The 20378-nt window shown below is 36.8% G+C and overlaps 1 protein-coding gene across 7 annotated transcripts in view; it reads left to right on the top strand.

Annotated features, from left to right (window-relative positions):
- MAP2K5 (mitogen-activated protein kinase kinase 5) overlaps positions 1-20378 on the top strand; it is a 288637-nt gene that overhangs the window by 71889 nt on the left and 196370 nt on the right. For all 7 annotated transcript variants that reach the window (XR_010731284.1, XR_010731283.1, XM_066276317.1 and 4 more), the window contains exon 8: positions 990-1054. Coding sequence is in view for 5 of the 7 variants with exons in the window: in XM_066276317.1 (XP_066132414.1) it covers positions 990-1054 (65 nt within the window). In the remaining 2 variants the exon portion in view is untranslated. The remainder of the gene's footprint in view (positions 1-989; positions 1055-20378) is intronic.

The raw sequence follows: 20378 nt of genomic DNA, 5'->3' as shown, positions 1-20378 counted from the left end.
CTTATCCCAAGCTTTAGCTATATGGAAAATAACACCTTTATTGAAGCCACTTAGTGACTGAGGTTGGCAGGTAATTTTTAAGCAACTGGACCAGTGTGTAGAAAATTACTGAATACATCAAGTACTGTATAATCTGACTAGTGTTAAAGTCATTTGATAAATAATTATTTAGGGAGTTCTTTAAAACTCTAAAACATTACTTTGTTGGTGTTAAAATAATTCACTACTGTTTGTGTTACAAATGAGAGGCGTATTTGTGGTAATAATGGTTTTATAGAACCTAGGAAACTGTGTTTGCTGTTCTATAAAATTATGGAAATGACTTTAATTTATAAGAATCACACGCTTATATGTTTTCCCTTTATGCATTATAATATTTGACTATATGTGCATTTTGAAGTGCATTGATTTGGCACTTTTCCATCAGCATAATGTGATTCCTACCCAGTTATTGCTGTATACTAATTTATCATTTCCAGAGAAAAGCTGTGTCTACTCTAGGAAAATCATTAACATTATTCAGTTTGTTTAATGTTAATTGTAGGGTCACCTGAAGAGTTTTCAGGGGCTCATTTACTTACAGATCATGTATTAGGTTACTGGGGTGTGTGTGTTGTCTCCCCAAGTTTGACTTTGGTTATGTGCAGCACTATTTGACATTGGTTATCTGTAGTACTGGAGACTGTGTTCTTATCAGTATCTCTGACCTGACCCTTTTGAGCTATGTTATATCATTCCATTTTGACACCTTTTATCAAACTTTAATGAAATGACCCAGGCAAACAAATTGTCATTAAACTTTCCATCACTTTGTCCCTTGGTATCGTCTTTTATAAATTGGACAGCAAATGTTGTATTGATCTTCTCGTTCTTGCAGCTGAACTTGAAATGACCCAGACTGCTTGTTGTTTATGGCCCAGAGTTGCTTTTCCTTGACATTTCCATCCATAGCATGACACCTTTTTTGTTTTTCTTTCTTTCTTGTGGAGATGAATGAACAAGACATACGGTATCGAGACACTCTTGGTCATGGCAACGGAGGCACAGTCTACAAGTGAGTAGTCAATTTTGTTTAAACTTTCTATCCACTTTTGTCACATGTGTATCCAAGTTCTCCTTGGCAAAGATTTTTAAATGACCACCAGTGCTTAGATTTTATTTCCACATTTGACCCCAAAATTCTGCAAGGCATTTATTTTCTCAGGAATTGCTTGGAAAAGTGCATTTATATTGCCTTTTAAATATTTCTGAGGCTGCATCTCTCCTGGGTGAGCTGTTAATAGTCCACCATTAGCCATTTAACTGGCCTGAAGTTTAATGCATTTTCTTCCTTCGCTCTTTAACACCCTGGTTTTTTTTTTTTAAACTTGCCAGCACCCAGTGCTAGTCTCCTGCCTGTTTACAGCTCTGCCCAGTGGAAGACAGCCCTTATAAATACCTCTGCTGTGCCCTGTGCTGACACTATAAGTTATTAAAAAGCCTTTTTCCTGTTGTATTTTCTTCTCTCCTCCCCTTACTCCCCTGAGAGAATTTCTACACATTGATGAATATGTTGTTATAAAATTCTCCCAAATTTTCAGTTGCACTCCCTAAGGGAATGTTCATTTTCATATTAAAAAATAGTAACCATAGAAAATAGTTCTCTTGACAGGGAAGTCTTTCTCATGCAATAGTGCAAAGTTTAAACTACATAATGTAATATCTGGTACTTAATAGTCTGCAATGGTGTATGAAAAATATTCCACCGAGAATTAAAAAATCCATACTCTCTATGAAAGCCCTGAGGGATTAATAAAGCTTTCCTCCAGAGAGCTCTTCCCTGGATATACGCTAACCCTGCATCACGTTATGATTGTGTTTTTATCTTAGATATTTTACCATTGATATTAATATATATTTTCAAAGTTGCAAAATAATTTGTTTTCTAATTGGTTACTAATGTTCTTAGAATTTTAAGTTCTAGCTAACCACGTGAATACAGATAAAAATTGCCCTGTTGCCCTGTGACCATGAAGGGCACAGCCTAAAATCGCAGAACAACCTCCACATGTAGATGCAGCTTTGGCATAGAATTAGATTTATCAGCGTTAGAAGCTCCTTTGAAGTCATCTGCTCCAGTCCTCCACCCAGAGCTTCAGTCTCCTCTGCAGATAGATCCAGGATGTGAGTTCCTTCTTCTGAATACTGTCCTATAAGAATTTGTTTACATATTTGGAATATTTTTTCCTACAGGTGACTGGGTACTGTGAATAGTTGGTCTGAATGTTAAGTGCTTCCACTAGGCTATTCATAAAATTAAGTAGTGACATATTTCCTATATAGTCCTTGGGTCTTGCCTATAAAATATTTGATGGCTAGTGTGTTTAATGAGTTTCAGGTTACTCGTGGCTTCCCTGGATCATGCTAGCATTCCTTCCCATGCAGCCCCCAGTACTGCACAAATAGCATCTCTTCATTTTACTCTTCCCCTTATTCTTAGCAGAATTGAATTTTACCCTGTTCCAAAGGTTCTTGGTACCTTTGGAAAGGAAAGAAGGAACATGTACTCTCCAATTTTCTTCTCTTGAGTTCCCTGAAGGGAGCTGTTTTCAAAGCCTCAACCTTTCTCTTTAATGCGTTCATGCTGATAGCCAGATACAGTAACACAAGAAAGATTTCTAGCAACTCTTTGGATTCCTTTTATTGGCTTCAAATGGAATCCAAAAACATTTCCTTAGACTCCTAACCCTTTTCTTGTTTGTGCTGTTCCACCAAATGTGTAACTGTCTTGAATGTTCATATTTTTTCATTGAAGGCCTATTATGAATTTACTATCCTAGTTTGTTCTAGAAGGGAGAAAATAGAAGACCACCCAACCCCAGCAAATAATTTTTATTAGAAATAATATTCTAATGCTAAAATTCTTATCTTTTATCTTAAATCACAGGTTTATATTAAAAAGGGGAGATACAGAGAAATAGAGGTAACATGTCTACCCAGGAAGGAAAAAATTATAACAAAATGATGTTAGTATTTTTAAAAATATTATTTTTATTGTGATAAAATATATATAACATAATACACCATCACAGTTATTTTTAATTATTTTATTTATTCATTTTAGAGAAGAGAGATAGAGAGAGAGAGAGAGAAGGAGAGAGGAGCAGGAAGCATCAATTCTCATATATGCCTTGACTGGGCAAGCCTGGAGTTTCAAATCTGTGACCTCAGCTTTCCAGGTCAAGGTTTTAACCACTGTGCCAGCATAGGTAAATAAATAAATAAATAAATAAATAAATAAATAAATATTTTTTCTGAAGTTGGAAACAGGGAGAGACAGTCAGACAGACTCCCGCATGCGCCCGACCGGGATCCACCCGGCATGCCCACCAGGGGGTGATGCTCTGCCCATCCGGGGTACTGCTCTGTTGCAACCAGAGCCATTCTAGCACCTGAGGCAGAAGCCACAGAGCCACCCTCAGCGCCTGGGCCATCTTTGCTCCAATGGAGCCTTGGCTGCGGGAGGGGAAGAGAGAGACAGAGAGGAAAAAGAGGGGGAGGGGTGGAGAAGCAGATGGCGCCTCTCATGTGTGCCCTGGCCGGGAATCAAACCCGGGACTCCTGCACACCAGGCTGACGCTCTACCACTGAGCCAACCAGCCAGGGCCAACCATCACAGTTATTTTTAAGTCTACAGTTCAGTGGTGTTAAGTACACTCACATTGCTGTGCACCCATCACCACTGTCCAGCTGCAGAACTCTTTTCATTTTGGCAAATTTAACACCCTGTACCCCATTTGCCTGGTTTATGTTGTTTTTAGCAAGAAACATGTCCAGTACTTCTCCTTTTATTAGGGTTACCATATTCAAGGAAGCATCCTCCCACATGTCCTTCACCCAGGTTCTCTATGCTGGACTGCTGCAGTGACATTAGCAACTTATCCTAAGAGTTCGTTTAACTACCATTTCTTTGGCTCAGTGTGCATGTTGTAAGATTTAATTTTTTTGAGAGAGGCTGTTTATGGAGGGTGAGTGGCAGTATCAAGATCATTTTAGTACTTTATTTTGTGTCATTGATTTCTTATGGAAAGAAGACATTTCAGTTATTGCCTAGGACCTAGTAGGTGCTTCTTAAGGGGAAAGGACACGAAGATACCAAGTCGCATCACTACTTGTCATTGATCACTAGCCTTCATTTCTTCCTGGGCTTCAATGTATGTTGCTCTTATGTTCCTGGCTTTAAGTTCAGCACAAAGAAATGGTGTAATCATCAGAAATGAAAATCCACTTTAAAGTCTCTATAAATGTGTTATAATTGACTTCCTCCTACACTAAGTTTACCTTAATGGTGTTGACTATAAAAATTGTGATTTTTTTAAACAAAATGGTTATATTACAGGCCATGCTACATAAACTAGATGAAGAAAATACTGGAAAAATCCACTCATTGGTGACAAAACTGCCAATGGGCCAATTTAAATTTTTTTTTATAAAGTATAGTAAAGCAAATTAAATGCAAAGCAAAAGTTTAATATTTTAGTCATATTTGTTCTACTTGATGGGATATTGTGATTTTCAAGGGAAAACTGCAGTATATATTACTCAGTTGTCAATCACATTTTCATCCCCCAAGTCTAGATGTTCTCCCAATTGTGCAATATGAAATTCTGGGCCCAGGCATTTGAACCTAGTGTGGAGTCTGTGTATGTCCCCCATTCCTTGGATTACTAATTTGGGTGAAATAAATAATAAAAGACATACCTTAGATTAAAATACAGCTCAAGCCTAGGATGAAGAACAATTTAGGAAAAAGAAATGAGTGCACTTTCATTATTGCTCCATTTACCACCGTGCTACAAGTTCTTCCAGAAAAAATTAATTCAGGAAAGACCCATGTTCTGTTCCTCTCTGAGAGAGCCACAGTGAATTTCAAAGTCTTTGAGAAAGAGAGAACAGTTATGTGTTTGGTTAAGTGTGGGGCCTCTGAGTTTGAGTTCTGTATCTGCTACTGTGTGATCTTGGGAAGGTTATATAATGTCTTCTGGCTCAGTTTCCCCATGTGCAAAATGGGGGTAATAATAAAGGCTGTCTTACAAAGTTGTTGTGAGGTTAAATGAGATGTTCCATAGAAAAGGCTTACCACTGTGACTGGCACTAAATGTTAGCTGCTGGTTAATAGTAGTACGGATAACAGAAAAAGCATTAAGCCTTGTGCTTCCTGTGCTTACTTGGCCATGGGATTCTTTTTCCGAGATATAGCTATAAACATCTCACAGAATTAGAGTTGTGTTGAATTAGCTTCAAGAAGTTCTGCGTTATATGTAGTATACTTTTCTGTATTTTCTTCTCTTCTCTAGTTGTCTCAATAGTATGATTATTATATCTTGCATATTATCTTACAATGATTTTTTAAAAGTTTCACAACATTCCTCTGTGTTGCTGTAGTTTACTTTATAATTGCTTCAGGACAGCTGGTATAGTGGTAAGCCTATTGACCACTGGAGAGAGCCAGGGCTCACTTTCCTGTGACCATTCAGTAGCAGAGCACCTCTTCACAGCACCTCTTCCTTTCACTCTCTTTTCCCCCCAGGCAGTGTTGTTTCTCAAGGTCAAGCAGAGTCCATTGTGTTTCCTTCTATTTTTCTAGTGTACCCTGCATAGTCCTAAGGATAGCGTAGATGCTTTATACATGGTGCCTGAAATGGAAGAGGCAAGTGGAGGTTTTTTCAAGCAGGTTTTAGTAAGGCCCTTTAATTGAGTCCTTCCCATATCTAGCTAGTTTTAGATACAGTGTAATATAGAGGCTGCATGATTGTTTTAGAACATTAACCTAGAAAAATAGGATTTTTTAAACTGAGGGTATGTATTCAAATGATTAATTTTCTTGCAAATGTTAAACCTTTGAGTACTTAGTATCCATTAACCCAACATACTAGTTACTGTTCTCTTTTCTTGGCTATTATGTCACATTAAAATGAAAGTAATTAACAGCCCTGGTTACTTTGGAAACACTGTGATAATGAAGGAAGGCCAGTCACTCAGGTTCTTTGCTCCTTCCTCACAGTTTGCTGGAGTAACTTAAGCTTTGGGTCCAGAAATGAAGTAATATTTAACTCTTAGGACTTAAGTCATGCTAGGTCAATTAGCCAACAAGCGCTTAGGATCATTTTTATATTTTTCCTATATGTACGTTATTCAGGCTAAGATTCAAGTTGTCAGCTTTTTGGCTATGTATTCTAGCCTCTAGGTGTTTGAAAACAGTAGTGAATTTTCTACCTCCAATTAAGTCTAATGTAGATTTGGGGAAGAATTTTCTCAGTGAAATAATAGGTAGCATATATGCTGTCTAAGTGAAGTTTTGAAGATTGGATATATGCCATTATTTAAGAACTAATTTGATTATATCTAGAGACAGAGGAAGGAAGGGATAATAAATCTCAGAGGTGTTGGTCCCTCCTCCTTTATGTTATGTTATCTATTTTATGAGGTATTTGTTGGGCAGTAAGGTTAGGATGGTCCTTGGACATGGTGACTGAGATCATGTGCACTGCTAAATTGTACTCTGCCCTTGTGTTGTGACTGTTCAGGCCAACTAAAACTTTACGTGTGTGTTTTGGAGCTGAAATTTTATCAGTTACATGATTTATTGCATGAAAATTAGAAGCTCTGAGAGTGGGTTATACAAAATAAGAAAATACATTGTTACATAATTAAATGCTGCTTAGTAAACAAAACTTTCAAATCAGGGGAATCCTAAGGGGAAACATAACAAGGGCCCTTGATGAAATCTATGTGGAACCGCATTGTACTCCAAAAACTCTCCCTTCTTCTTTGACCAGCTGACCTTGAGGTGTCAAACCTGAACAGCAGTAGGGCTGACCCCAGCATCTCCACTACTGCATCAGGAGCTCCCTTATCCTTTCTGTTTTCCTTGAAGTGCATCTTATAAATTAAGAGTAGTTTTTAAATGGTCTTGTTATTGACCCAAGAGTAAGCTGATGGTTTGATTTATTTTAACTTTAAATTTCCAATCAAATGAAGAGCTGTTTCCTTGCAGCCAAGATCATATTTTTAACAAGCAAACAAGACTTCATCTTAATGCAAAATTAAATACTTACATATGGCTGGATTGCATTACAGTATCATGTGCAAGCAAGGACATTAATATTTCTAGAATCAATGAGTATTTGTCAAATGAAATTAATTATGTATGATTCCCTCTCCTCTCAGTATTCCCTGTTATAGGTTTATTTCATACAGTAATATGTATTGTATTGATTAGAATTTAAAGAATGAACCTGAGCTTGTGATTCTCTATTCCTTCCCCACCTTCACTTCCCCCCTCCACATTCCTATAGCTTCACACGTGTTCATATCCATTATTACAATGATGGATTATTGGCATCTAACCAACATGACAGGATGTCACAGGTCGCTGAGCAGAGATTTTCAGACTCTGTTTCCATTTGAATTAACTATTATTGAAATAGTTTATTGAGATTGAAGTATTGATCATTTTTTGCTAACCTTGGCTTAAGGGAAGGAAGAAGAGGTGATGTTTTTGAAAGACGCTAAATTTCATTTTTTAAAATCTCATTTATTTAGCCTTTTCTTCTTTCTATTTTATAGCCCCTATTTTTTTATTGCTTGGAAAAGTGTATCTTGGCTTTATTTTTATGACAGTGTAATTATACTTCAGAAATGCACTTGATTACTACGGGTAACAAAATTGTTCTAGTATATTGTTTTGGCCAATATTGCTATACAAACAACTTTTCAGTCAATTGAGTCTGGTAAAAATCAATACATTATGGTAATATTTCATGTGTGAATTTGCTGAATCTAAGTATTTCAACACCATCTCCTTTCAAGGAAATGTAGTTTTGAAGTGGCAAGACTTCTAATATTTTATAAAAATGCTTTCTTGATAAAGAAATTTAAAGTCCCCAGCAGAAGTGTTTCAAAGTTCCCCAGCATAAGCTCACTTCTGTTTTTTATAGGGAGAGATCTAGTTTCCATTTGTAACCTATTCTCTGTCTGCATTAGGAGAGTATAACATTTGGGTTTGACTTCATGTTGTAGTATGCCACTTTTGGGTTCAAAAGTGTTTTGGTTCTGGCTACTAAGCTTACAGGGAGATGTGGATAGTTCAGAGACCACCTACTGGAACATGGAGAGAATATAAGGGTCTCGGAATTGTGTCCGTCTGGTCCTCCTTCATTCATTTGTTGAACTGTCATGTTCTGAGCATGTGCTGTGTGGAGGGCAATGTACTGGCTGTCGGGGACAACCCAGCTCTCATTGGACTGCGTCCAGATGGAGAAGCTCTGTGCTCAGGTTAGTAGGGGTCGTGTCTGGGTCATCTGAGTGGGCTTCCTCGCAGGGCCTAAGGCTGTGCCTTACCTACTGTGACCACTTAGTGTTTCAGGAATTAACCTTCAGAAGAACCTAAGGATAGACACAAAGTGTTGTCCATTGCTAGGTGGCTCTGGGAGGCGTGGATTCTCCTACCTTAGGCAGAACGACATGGCTCTTGTTCAGAACTGCTGAGAAAGGAGTTCCCACTGTGACCTGGACCTGACATGACTGCAGAGGTCCTCCGGCATCTGATGTTCCAGGACTGAACTCAGCACTCACCTGTCATAGAAATATTAGGTCAGGTGTTGCTTGATTTTGTTCTTTCAAATTTTGTCTTACTGTAGATTAATTTATTTATTAAACAAATACTTACCAAGGGTTTCTCTGTGCCAAGGACTGTTCTGAGCCCATGGAAGTCTGCTAGTGAAGAAGACAGACAAGTTCCCTGTGCTCCTGGACTCACACTCGTGGGCCAGACAGACAGTAATCAAGGAAATGAATTCCTAAGTAAGATGCTATCAGACCTTGCGAGTGCTGTAAAGAATGTGAAGTAGGTGGTCAGCAAGGCTTCTCTGAGGGGGTGGTATTTGAGCTGAGGCCTGAAGGACAGGAAGGAGGCAGTCACGGGAATCTGGGAAAAGAACCTTGCAGGCAGGAGGAACCACTCTCAGCAAAACCTAAGATGGGTGTGAACATCTTGTGTCTAGGCCCACATGGTTGGAGTAGTGTGAGCTCAGGAGAGCAGAGAGATGGGCAGGGCCTGATCATGCTGCATCGTTCAGAACTTGCTAAGTCTGTGCTAAGAAGGCATGGCCAATCTGATTACGAAGCCAGAAGGATTAAATGGTATGCCCAAGGTCAAATCGAGATTAGAACTAGTGGCAATCATCGTTGTATACCTTAAATTCATATAGGTTTTATTTGTCAATTATACCTTAATATGAAAGCTGGAGGAAAAAAAGACTAGACCTCAGATCTTCTGACACCTACCTAGATCAGTACTTTGGGACTACTTCTTAAGCCAGGGCTTTTCTGTTTGTCATTCACTCTTGTGAGTTTCCTCATTTTTAACCCATATTACTTTTGAATATAAGATATAAATTAATAGATAACTCTGAAAGTCAGTGATGTGTCATCTCTAATTGTTAATTTTAGAGAATTTTTGGGAGATATTAAAATAACCATTCCTTGGCTAACAATTATTGCAATATAACTTGTTATTTGGTTTTTACTCATTGGGTTCTTCACTTACTAAAACCTAGAGTTTTATAATTAAATAACTAGATTAATTGTATGGTTATACTAGTGGAGGTGGTGCATTTCTTGACTTATAAGGCACATTAATTTTTCTTTAGCTGTTTTGCAGTATCTGATGTGTTAGAAAATTGTAGTCCTATGGTTGGCATACAGCACAAGAAAATATTTGTATACCATAGCATCTAGGGTATTTACTTAAATTGCTTTTTTGGAAAATAATTCACTGGAAAGTCCAAAAGGCATTTACTGTGTATAACTTTCTGCTAGTTTTTTTCATTGCTCTGTTGTTGGTTACTTTGATATAAAAGACCATGTTTCCATTAAATTGTTGCTTTACTGGAGTGAAATATGTTTGGTTTCTGACTTGTGCACTAACACTAAATTGGAGGGGCAGATTACTAAATTAGAGGGGCAATAGCAGTAGAGATTTAGGCTATGGATAGTAATCATAAAGCGTTTTTTTTAATAAAGTTTTTTTAAAACATTAATTTTGTTTTAAGTGTAACTTTGTATTATGTTATCCTCTTGACTCTAAAATTTCCATACTTTTCCTTGTCAGTATTACAAAAGAAAGAAAGAATGAAAAAGAATGTACAATATTATTTCTGAAAGCAGAGTTTGTGGTGTTTGTTTTGTGGATTCAAATAATGAAATGAAAAATGTTCAGACAAAATTAGAACTTGCTTTAAGGCATAATCAATAAAGCATTTTAACAAGCTTAGTGTATTTGGAAAATATGTATTGTGTAAGGTTCTCAAACATACTGATTCTATTATGACTGCTAACTGTAGCAGCAAAATGTAACAATATACTTAGTCGATAAACATAAAGCCCTGATTAAACCATAGTTAAGTTTTCTAAAAAGTTATCTAAAAACTGAATAAAATATGGTTTTACATTTCTCAGCAGTAAAATGTAGAGCTAATGAAATTTTATAGTGGTAGAGAAAAATGATACATGGGATAAAAAGTAGAATGAATTTTTACCAAAAACACGTGTACCAAGTTAGGTGTCTGTACACCATTTATTTCTTTTCCCTTTTAACTTATTTTGAAGGTGACCGTTAGTGTAGCAGAGTATAACCACAGGGTAAGTGATGGAAAGTGCAAATGAGAAGTTTCTCTGCTTCCTGGAAATCGAAGTAAAATATTTCAAGGCCTTGCCTGCCTACATACACGGAGAACACAGAGGTGCGCAGGATCATGGTGGCTGCATTTCCATTTCCAAACCGGGCCCCATCACATGCACACGGTTAATCCCCCAGCAGCATTAGAAAGTAGCTGGGTAGGTGAGGCATTGCCACTGAACCTCAATACTGTCTTATTTCTTAACCCCTCCCCAGTACATAACTACGTTTTGATTCTGTGAGGAGAACTAAAGCAAGCTGTTTGCAAGCCTAAGAATTTTTGCTGGCATTTTCTAGCAAATACACTATAGATGCATTTTTTATTTTTTCCATCGGATACATGTAATTTATGGATGACCCACATGAGCAAGCAAGCAGCTGTCTTCTGTCTTTCCTCCTTTCCCTGGAACTTGGAATCTTTCAAGTAACTGATTTAACCCAGTGTCAAAAATGTCACTTTACCAATGATTCTCCAGAAATTATATTTTGGGTTTTTTTTCATTGCCCGTGATTTTGTGAGTATATTTTTGTGTGTATTGAAATCATCTTTGGAATCATGGTGTTTTGGCTGCTAGTCTTTAAGAGGAAGTCAGTTTTCCTCCTCCCACATAGACCGCACTTCCTCTGTGCTTCCATTAATCTTACTTGGAAAATATGTGTGACATCTTTAAGCCTTAATCTCTTGAACGGATTGGAAAATACCGCCTTTTCTTGACTAATCTCAGAGGCTGTAAAACAAACAAAATGTTGCTTAATTTTTCAAGAGAATATTTTAGTACAGTTTATGTATTTATGGAAGTCACTGAAGATAGCTCAAAAAAATTATGGAATTGAGTTTAGAATCTGAATACCTTACATCTGTTGTCCAAAACATAGCTCCTCAACATAGAGGCACAGTGCTCTGCGCAGGGAAGTCACTCACATTCCTTCCTGTTTTGGGGTTTAAATATGACTATTCCTAGATGGTAGAAGATGAGATGGTAGTTTGAGTGTTGTTCAGATTTTATGTTAAAAGAAATAGTCCTTCCTGGTTTGTTTTGACCCTAGTCATGATACGCCCATTTGATGAAGTCTGTTATGCACAAAAGTGCACAAAATGAAGATAAAGTGCCTCTCTCCAGCCTGACAAAAGCTATTCCTTTGCAGAATGGTAGCTGCAGTGAAAGTAAATAAATGAATGGACAGCAATCACAGCCTAGTTGATGAAACTGTTCAATTAAAGCACAGGCATTTACATGGTGTAATTTCCCTAAATTGCCAATGAGCCCCTTTAGACACAACCAGTGTTCAAATTGATTTCAGCATTGATTTTGGCTGAAGCTGATAAATTTCTGCTTGTTAGTTAAAGTAATTTTGCAGAAGACTTTGTACTGCAGTATTGAAGTGTTCATTTAGCTGATGGTTAAAAGAGGAGTTATTTACAGAGGCCTCTACTGTTGTTCTGAGATGGGACAATTCCCCAATCATCTTTTACTTTTAATTTTTTAGGCTTCAGTATACCAATCAATAGGTGATTGAAACTGATTAAAACTTATCCAACCAGCTGCCTATGGCAGTTTAATTAGAGGCTGGATGATTCTTAAATTAAAGTTGTCTTATTTTCATTGTATAGCCATCTTCCAGAAGAGTAAAGGACTAACAATGCTGAAAACTTAGTTTGGCTTTGTTAAGGTATCTTGCAAAAGTTAATTCAATAGCTATTTCTAAAGGCAACTCAAAAATGTATTCAGAGTATTTTGGCCTTCTAGAGATTAGAAGTAATAATATACTTACTTGCTAGCCAAGGAATTTTTTTTTTTTTCAGGCAAAGGGCTAACCTGTAGTACAATGAGATATGTGAAAGAGCAGCTATTTGTAATATGTATCTTACTTCATAAACAAGGCGAACACCTGATCTTATTTTTTAAATACTTTGGTACAGGCCGAAATTAGCCACCACAGTATCCTGTGTATCTTCCCCATGAAAACCATTAGCTTTGAATTTATGTTTTTTTGTTTGAAGATCTGAATTAAAATCAATCTCTAATAAATTAAAAAAACAAATATTTTCACATAATTACATGTTGACTTTTCGCCAGTATTGTGGGCTGGGTTATAGAAGAGAGATTGTTGTCTTTGTTTTTTCCCCAGGGAAGCTTCCCCACACTCATTTTCTCTAGTGTGGGACAATTTCTTGAGTTTTTAATGGAAATGGGTTAATATTTCTGTCATAGGGGACATATTACATCTGGTACTACAGGGAAGAAGGGAATAAATGGCTCACTTTTCAGAGGTGCATTTACTCTTTGACCCACTAGGGTCCTATTTAGTGTTCTAGGAGAGGTAATTTAGTAAATTGTACTCCAGTGGCCTGAAAAAGTTAATGCAACTCTGAAAAGTGAGTCATTCAATCGATTCTCTCTATTGCTTTTTAAAAATCAACACTGACCATATCCAGAGAACCTTGAAGACAGCTGGAGTCGGAGAGGATCTAGAAGCAGCCAGTTTATATTCACACAGGCTTATTGGGACAGGCGTTGGATTTGGCTTCAAAGAACTTGTATCTCCTTTCCATCCCAATGCTTATCAGATAAGAACCTTGAAGCCTGTTAACCTCACGAAGCCCATCCTTTGCTTACCTGCAAAGTGGGAATAATAAGGATATCTACCTTACAAATGTTTGTGCAAAGCAAGTAGCTTCTCTTTATAAAAAAAAACTTTTTATAAACTATAAAGCACAATAGAATATTATTAGTAGGAAGAAGTTTCTGAAATAGACATTTTTGTACCTGATTTTGGAAAGGGATTAATTATTAGCTTTCCACCAAGAAACTGTGAGCAGAGATTACATTGTAATGAAACCATTTCAGGAGAGAAGTTGCCTAGCTAGTTAATCCTCAAGGTGTTCCTACTTCCCCCACATGTATTGCCTAACTACTCCATTTCTTTCTTTTATTCTTACCATCAAGCTTTATTTCTCTTGCCTCTCTGTTTTGCCCATTACATTTTTTTTTAGAACCTTTGTTAAGAGATCACTGTGATGGTAGTTTCCTTGATCTCAAAGGTATTTAGGCCATATATTAAAAGACATTACTCTAGTTGATGTGGGGAGTGTTAGAGGCTTGAACCAAGCCATATCAGTTTATGGAAGAAATATGGAGGCAGTGATGACCACATTAACTTTGAGGCAGGTGTGGGAGTAAAAAGGGGTCTATAACCCGAGTAAATAGAAAGAAGAAGACATGATAAAGTGTAGGGTTATGGTAGCTTTTCTCAGATTGGAAATCTTCCTAACCCAGCCAAGCTCCCCATATCATGTTACGTTGGTTTGTAAGCCCTGTGTATGATCACCATCTTGAGAGAGTTGTTATTATCTGTACCCTAATAACTTGTTTGGTTTGACACTTAAACTGTTGGGGGCCCCTGTGTGTGGGGCATTGTTTAACAACAAAGTATTTTGCAATCAGTAGTCAAGCATCTGTAATGGATTTTAGGCAGAAGGAAGGTTGGCATAGACTGTTATTTGAACTAGTACAGTCTACATAAAAGCTTCTTTTTACAGTTGCTGTTTACTTTGAATTTCCTATTTTAACAGCTAGAGCCTGGCTAATGTGTTTATTGTGGAAGGCAACAACTGTCAATGTTGATTTCCCTGAAACTATTTGAATTTTTTCTGTGGATGGCCATTTTAGTATGTGACATACTGTATTAGTAAAATCCAGTCCCAAAGAAACCTACAAAGAGAACAAATCTCTAAAACAGTCAAGCAATAAAACAAGTTTTTCATTAACCCACAGCTAGTTTACGTTTGGTTACTGAAAACATTGTTATATTAAAAGATGACCGGTGTGGGGGGGTGTTAATTAATCTTCCAGGGTAACAAAAGATTTTTTGTTTTGTTTGTATATGTATGTATAATATATACTCAAATGCATTTATGCACTTGACTTTTTAAGGCAAAGAAGGGCACTACCTGTTTGATGTAGGCTTCAATATTGTTCAGCCTTCTCATCTTTTGGCACAATATAATACAGCCAACTCTCAGCTTCCTTATTTTAAATAGAAGACTCAAAATGTATCATCTCATGCTGAGTATCTATCTCTTAGTGGTGTGTTTAGCTCTTTAATTTCCATCATCTCTTTTCTTTTCATTTTAATTTTCTTTTGTGCCAAGGCTATAAAGTGTTGGAATGGAAAAACTTCTAAATTGGAGAAAGACTTCTGTTGGTTATTCTAAACAACATAAAATCAGAGTTATGGAATAACTCTGATTTTTTGGAATATATGTAGTGATCTAAAGAGCAAGAAAACAGCATCTCTAAGTATGGAAATCAGTGAACTTACATTGTATTGGCTTTAACAGATACCTTTTTTTTTTTGGTTAAGCACTAGATTTAATAATTAAATTTCAGTATGGCCAACTCTTAACTTTCTATGCTAACAAGAATTAAGAGTTGCATAGATAATTAAAATGGATAACCAATCAAAATTCCTATTTTAGACAATGTTTGTCTACTCAGTCAAACTTTTTGTCATACAAATCGGATCTCAGAGAGATTTCTCTTTCCCCCTCTCTCCTGTCCTTCGCCCTGCCTCTGGAATGGTGTTCAATGAGCAGAGAATCAGGGAATCCAGGATAATCCTACCAGCTGTGACATTTATGCCTGAAAAAGAGAGAACTGATTTTATCATTCCAGAAAGCCATTCCTATGACTGAAGTGAGCTAATAATACAATGCATTTTTAACTTTTATTTATTTTAAAACAGCCTTTGCTTACCTTCTTTACTGCCTCTCAGAGACCCAGGGAGCAAAATAAACAAACATCACATTCTTTCCTGTATACTTAGAGTGAGACCATTCCTTTCTAATTACCAACTAGTTCTTAACTATTGCTTTAACCATTTTCGTGCCTATTTTCTTAGGTTTCCCATTCATTTAGAGAATTTTCCAACAACTGATATCACTCTGTAAACAATTCATATAGTAATTGTGTCCTGCTTTTCACAACCTTCTCTGAAATATGTTATGTGAGAAGTAGAAGTTAAGTCAGTAGCACTTATTCCACGTAGTCCATGAAAGAATTGCCCTGCTCCCTTCATTGAACAGCAGCAGTACTGTGGTTTTAGCATTATTTTGCCATTGTAATTAAAAGTCACCATACATGCAAGTGCTCCTGAGATTCTTGCTCCTAGAAACAAAAAAAAGGGGGAAAGGTGTTTCCCAATTTATTTTGATGACTATTTTCCTAACAACTTGACATTTATAATATATCATATTGTCAGTTCTACTGAAATATGAAATATATTTGGATCATAGGTCAACCCTTTCATTCTTAAATTATACTCTCCCTCACAATCATTAGAGAAGCACAGATACTCCCTATTATAAATTCTTTCTTCTCATAATTTAAAATAATTGATTAGAATGAATTTAGAAATTAACATGCAGAAGAGCACCATAGAAATTAGATGCCTACTTTAATTGTATGAGATTTTACAAGCTTTATCAGAAAATATATGATCAGCTCTAGGTTATTTATTTTGTGAACAGGAGTCAGCTGGGACGATTCATTTTTTTTTTTTTTTTTTTGGTTCTCCTAGGATTTGAAATTCTAAGCATAAATTCTTTCAGTAAACATTGTAAAATACAGATGCAATTGATTTATGCATGACATAAACTTGTATGGGAGTCCAGATGTTGGAGTTGTGAACACAGGTTGTTTCTTCCTTATGTCCTGTATGAATATAGGACCTTTTTAACATTTTGTTTTCAAATTTTTCTTTCCTTTCCATTTTCATTTTTTTTTTAAGTGAGAGAGACAGAGAGAGGAACAGACAGGGACAGACAGGAAGGGAGAGAGATGAGAAACATCAGTTCTTCATCATAGCACTTTAGTTGTTCATTGATTGCTTTCTCATATGTGCCTTGGCTGGGGGGGGGGAGGACTCAAGCTGAGCCAGTGACCCCTTGCTCAAGCCAGTGACCTTGGACTCAAGCCAGCAACATTGGACTTTAAGCCATCGACCTTTGGGCTCAAGCCAGCAACCATGGTCATGTCTATAATACCACGCTCAAGCTGGCGACCCCACACTCAAGCTGCTGAGCCTATACTCAAGCTAGATGAGCCCATGCTCAAGCCAGTGACCTCAGGGCTTTGAACCTGGGTCCTCTGCATCCCAGGCCAGTGCTCTATCCATTGTGCCACTGCCTGGTCAGGCCTTCCTTTCTCATTTTTAAGGATTCTTTGAGAAATTCAGTTTATTTTTTGGAGTGATGTATCTTTTTAAAAATTCTAATTAGTAATTAGATGGTGAGCACAACCTCTAGCCTTGTATGTATTGTACTAGACTCATCTTTGAAATTTCAAAGAACAGATATTATACTTAATTTCACTTGTCCCCAAGTACTACTTTTGAAATCAGTTACATGTTTTCTTGAATACCTACGCACTGCAAGGTACTCGCTTGGTAGTATGGGAGGTCTAACACTAACATTTAGGGCCTCAGGGACACCATTCTCAGGATTCTGTTGCTGGCTTACTGTCTGCACCTTCTCATCTCCTTTGCTGGCTTCTTATCTCTCTGACTTCTGAATTTGAAGTTCCTTGGGTCCAGTCCTCAGACCTTGTCTGTGTTTAAGTCCTAAGAGCTTTTATAGCTCATGGGTTTACATGTCATCTTCTGTTGATAAAGCCCTGTCTTTTGTCCTGAACTTACATCTACTTACCAGTTAGATGTCTTTTAGGCATTTTTGAAGTATCTAAAATGGAACTCTTGGTTTCCTCTGAAAGTTGCTCCTTCTATAGTTTTTCCAGTCTCAGTAAATGGAAACTGTTCTATAAGTTGCTCATGGCAGAAACTTGACAGTCATTCTTTATTCTTCTTTTTTTTTCAGACCACCCAATTTACCCACAAATCTTGTTGGGTCTTCCTCACAACTATTTTAAGAAGCCGAACACCTCACCAATCTTTTCCTACCTCCCTATTTAAGCCACTATTAATCTCTTGCTACAATTATTACAGTAGTCTACAAACTAGTCTCTCAGTTTCTATTTACTTTCCTGCAGTGTGTTCTCTTCACCCAACAGCCAAAATGATCTTACTAAAATAACTATAGGTTCTCCTTCCTCTCTTGATATCTTCTCCTATCGCTCAGAACAATAGTCACAGTCTTCACCAGAACCTAAATGGTACTACACAACCTGTCTTCCCTTTACCTTTCTAACCTCGCTTCTCACAACCAGCACCCTTGTTCATTCCACTTGCACACACATCAATCACACACTTCCTCTTTAGCGTCTTTGAACTCACCATTTCCTCTGTCTGGAGTCCTCCTCTTCCAGATAGCTAAATGTTGTGCTCTCTTACTGCTCACATGTAACCTGATGAGAAAGGCATTCCCTGACCTCCTCCCCACCCTAATATATAAAAAAATAATAATAGCCCTAATATTGGTCACTTTCTATATTCTTACCTTTATTCTTTTTCATTACTTTTCCTCTACTTCAGTGTTTGTCAACCACCAGTGCACCAGAATTTTTGTGCCTGTCTACAAAAAGAGTTTTGTGGACCAGTTTGAAAAACACTGCTTTTCCTGACATAGTATAGCCAGAAAAAGTGACCCATATGTTACAGACTGTATTGAGACCTGCTTTGTGCCCTAGTACCTAATCAGTTTCCAAAAAAATTAATTTTCTGTACCTGAAAGTAGTAGATACTCTCAGTTTGATTGATGAAGAATTTCATATATGATTAGTGACCAGCCTGTTTATTGTGATGTTAAGATCTATATTAATTTTAATCTGAGAGACATATTCTCCCATTATGTCTGTGGATTTATCAAATTTTCCTTGTAATTTTGTCTGTAACATGTAGGTCACATTTTCTGGCTACACTACAATTAGTTTAGAAATCAATAATAAGTTAATCCCCTCAGACACTTGGAAATGAAAACGTATACATCTAGCCCTGGCTCAGGGGTAGAGCATTGGCCTGGCATGTGGATGCCCCGAGTTCGATTCTGGTCAGGGCACACAGGAGAAGCACCCATCTGCTTCTCCACCCCTCCTCTCGCGTCTCTCTCTTTTCTCCTCCTGTAGCTATAGCTCAATTGGAGCAAGTTGGCCCCAGACACTGAGGATGGCTCCATGGCCTCTGCCTCAGGCACTAAGAGCTCTGTTGCTTAGCAACTCCCCAGATGGGCAGACTCCCCCTAGTGGGCTTGCTGGGGGAGAACCCGGTTGGGGTACGTGGGGGAGTCTGTCTCTGCCTACCCTCCTCTCACCAAATAAAAAAAATGTACACATCTAAATAACTTATAGGTCATATAATACATCATAATGGAAATAAAAATATTTACAACTGAACAATAAAGAAATACCATATATGAAAACTCATGGATGCAGCCAAAGTCATACTCAAAAGATGGTTTTTGTACATTAGAAAAGAATAATTGGATATTAACAGGCTCAGCAGCTACCTGAAAAATTTTTTTCTATAGAGAAGAGGTTAAACTCAATGGAAGTGTAAGAAAAAAATACTAAAGAAAAAAATGAATTGAATTAAAATTCAAGAAAACGAAAAGCTTAGTTTTTTAGGAAAAACTAAACTCATATAACAGAGAGAAAACACATAAAAACAAATTTAGGAGATGATCAAAAAGTACAACTTTCAGTTATAAGATAAATGAATACAGGGATGTAATGTACAGCAATGATGACCATAGTGATCTGATATAAAGGAAAGTTAAGAGAGTAAAGTCTAAGATTTCTCATCACAATGTGAATTTTTTTCTTGTTTTGCTCTTTTTATTGTATCTAAACTTATAGCAGTGGTTCTTTTAAAATATATGTAAATAAATTATAATATAATTAAAATATATTTAATTTACCATATGTAATTAGATTATTTTACAATATACATATAAGTTTAAGGGTGTACATTATGCTATATACCGTTAAACTTGTATAGTGATGTGTGTCAATTATATCTCACTAAAACTGGTGTGTGTGTGTGGGGGTACATATTTCTAGACAGCAGAGATTTTTTAAATAAAGATACAATGAATAAGTTTATAACAATAAATTTGAAAACAGAAAATGGACAGTTTCCTAGAAAAATCTTAAAACTGTTTTAAGAAAAATAAAAAGCAAACCAATAGCAACTAAGTAAATTTATTCATTCAGTCAGTAAATATTTATGAAATGTGCTCAGCATAGATTTAAGACACTGGAGATACAGTTGTGAACAAAAAACAGAAATCCCTGTTTTCATAGAGCTTGCTTTCTAGTGGTGGGAAACAGATAATCAATTAGGTGTTGATGAATTGTATGAAGAATAAAGAAAAGGAAAATGGGCTATTTTCTACAGGATAGTTAAGTAACAATTGGACCTGAAGTAAGAGATGTAGCAAGCTAAGTGGATGTTGGAGTGAGAGTGGTTCAGACCTGAGGAGTAGGTGCACAGGGCCTGAGGGAGGATCATGTTTGGTGGAACAGAGCGAGTATTATGAATAAGGAAGGTTGGAAAAAGCAGGGATTGGTGAGTTAACCAAGATCTAGATCATGAAATCTTTTTAAGGACTTTTGATTCAGCAGTTATAAATATACCCAAACAGGGATGATGACAACAATAACTCTTGCTCATGTTATATATCAATACATTTATATCTCAATAAAGC

Source organism: Saccopteryx bilineata, chromosome 4, assembly GCF_036850765.1.
Source record: "Saccopteryx bilineata isolate mSacBil1 chromosome 4, mSacBil1_pri_phased_curated, whole genome shotgun sequence".
Lineage (NCBI taxonomy): Eukaryota > Metazoa > Chordata > Mammalia > Chiroptera > Emballonuridae > Saccopteryx > Saccopteryx bilineata.
The sequence above is the reverse complement of the archived record's forward strand: the minus strand, read 5'-3'. Positions and strand labels throughout refer to the sequence as shown.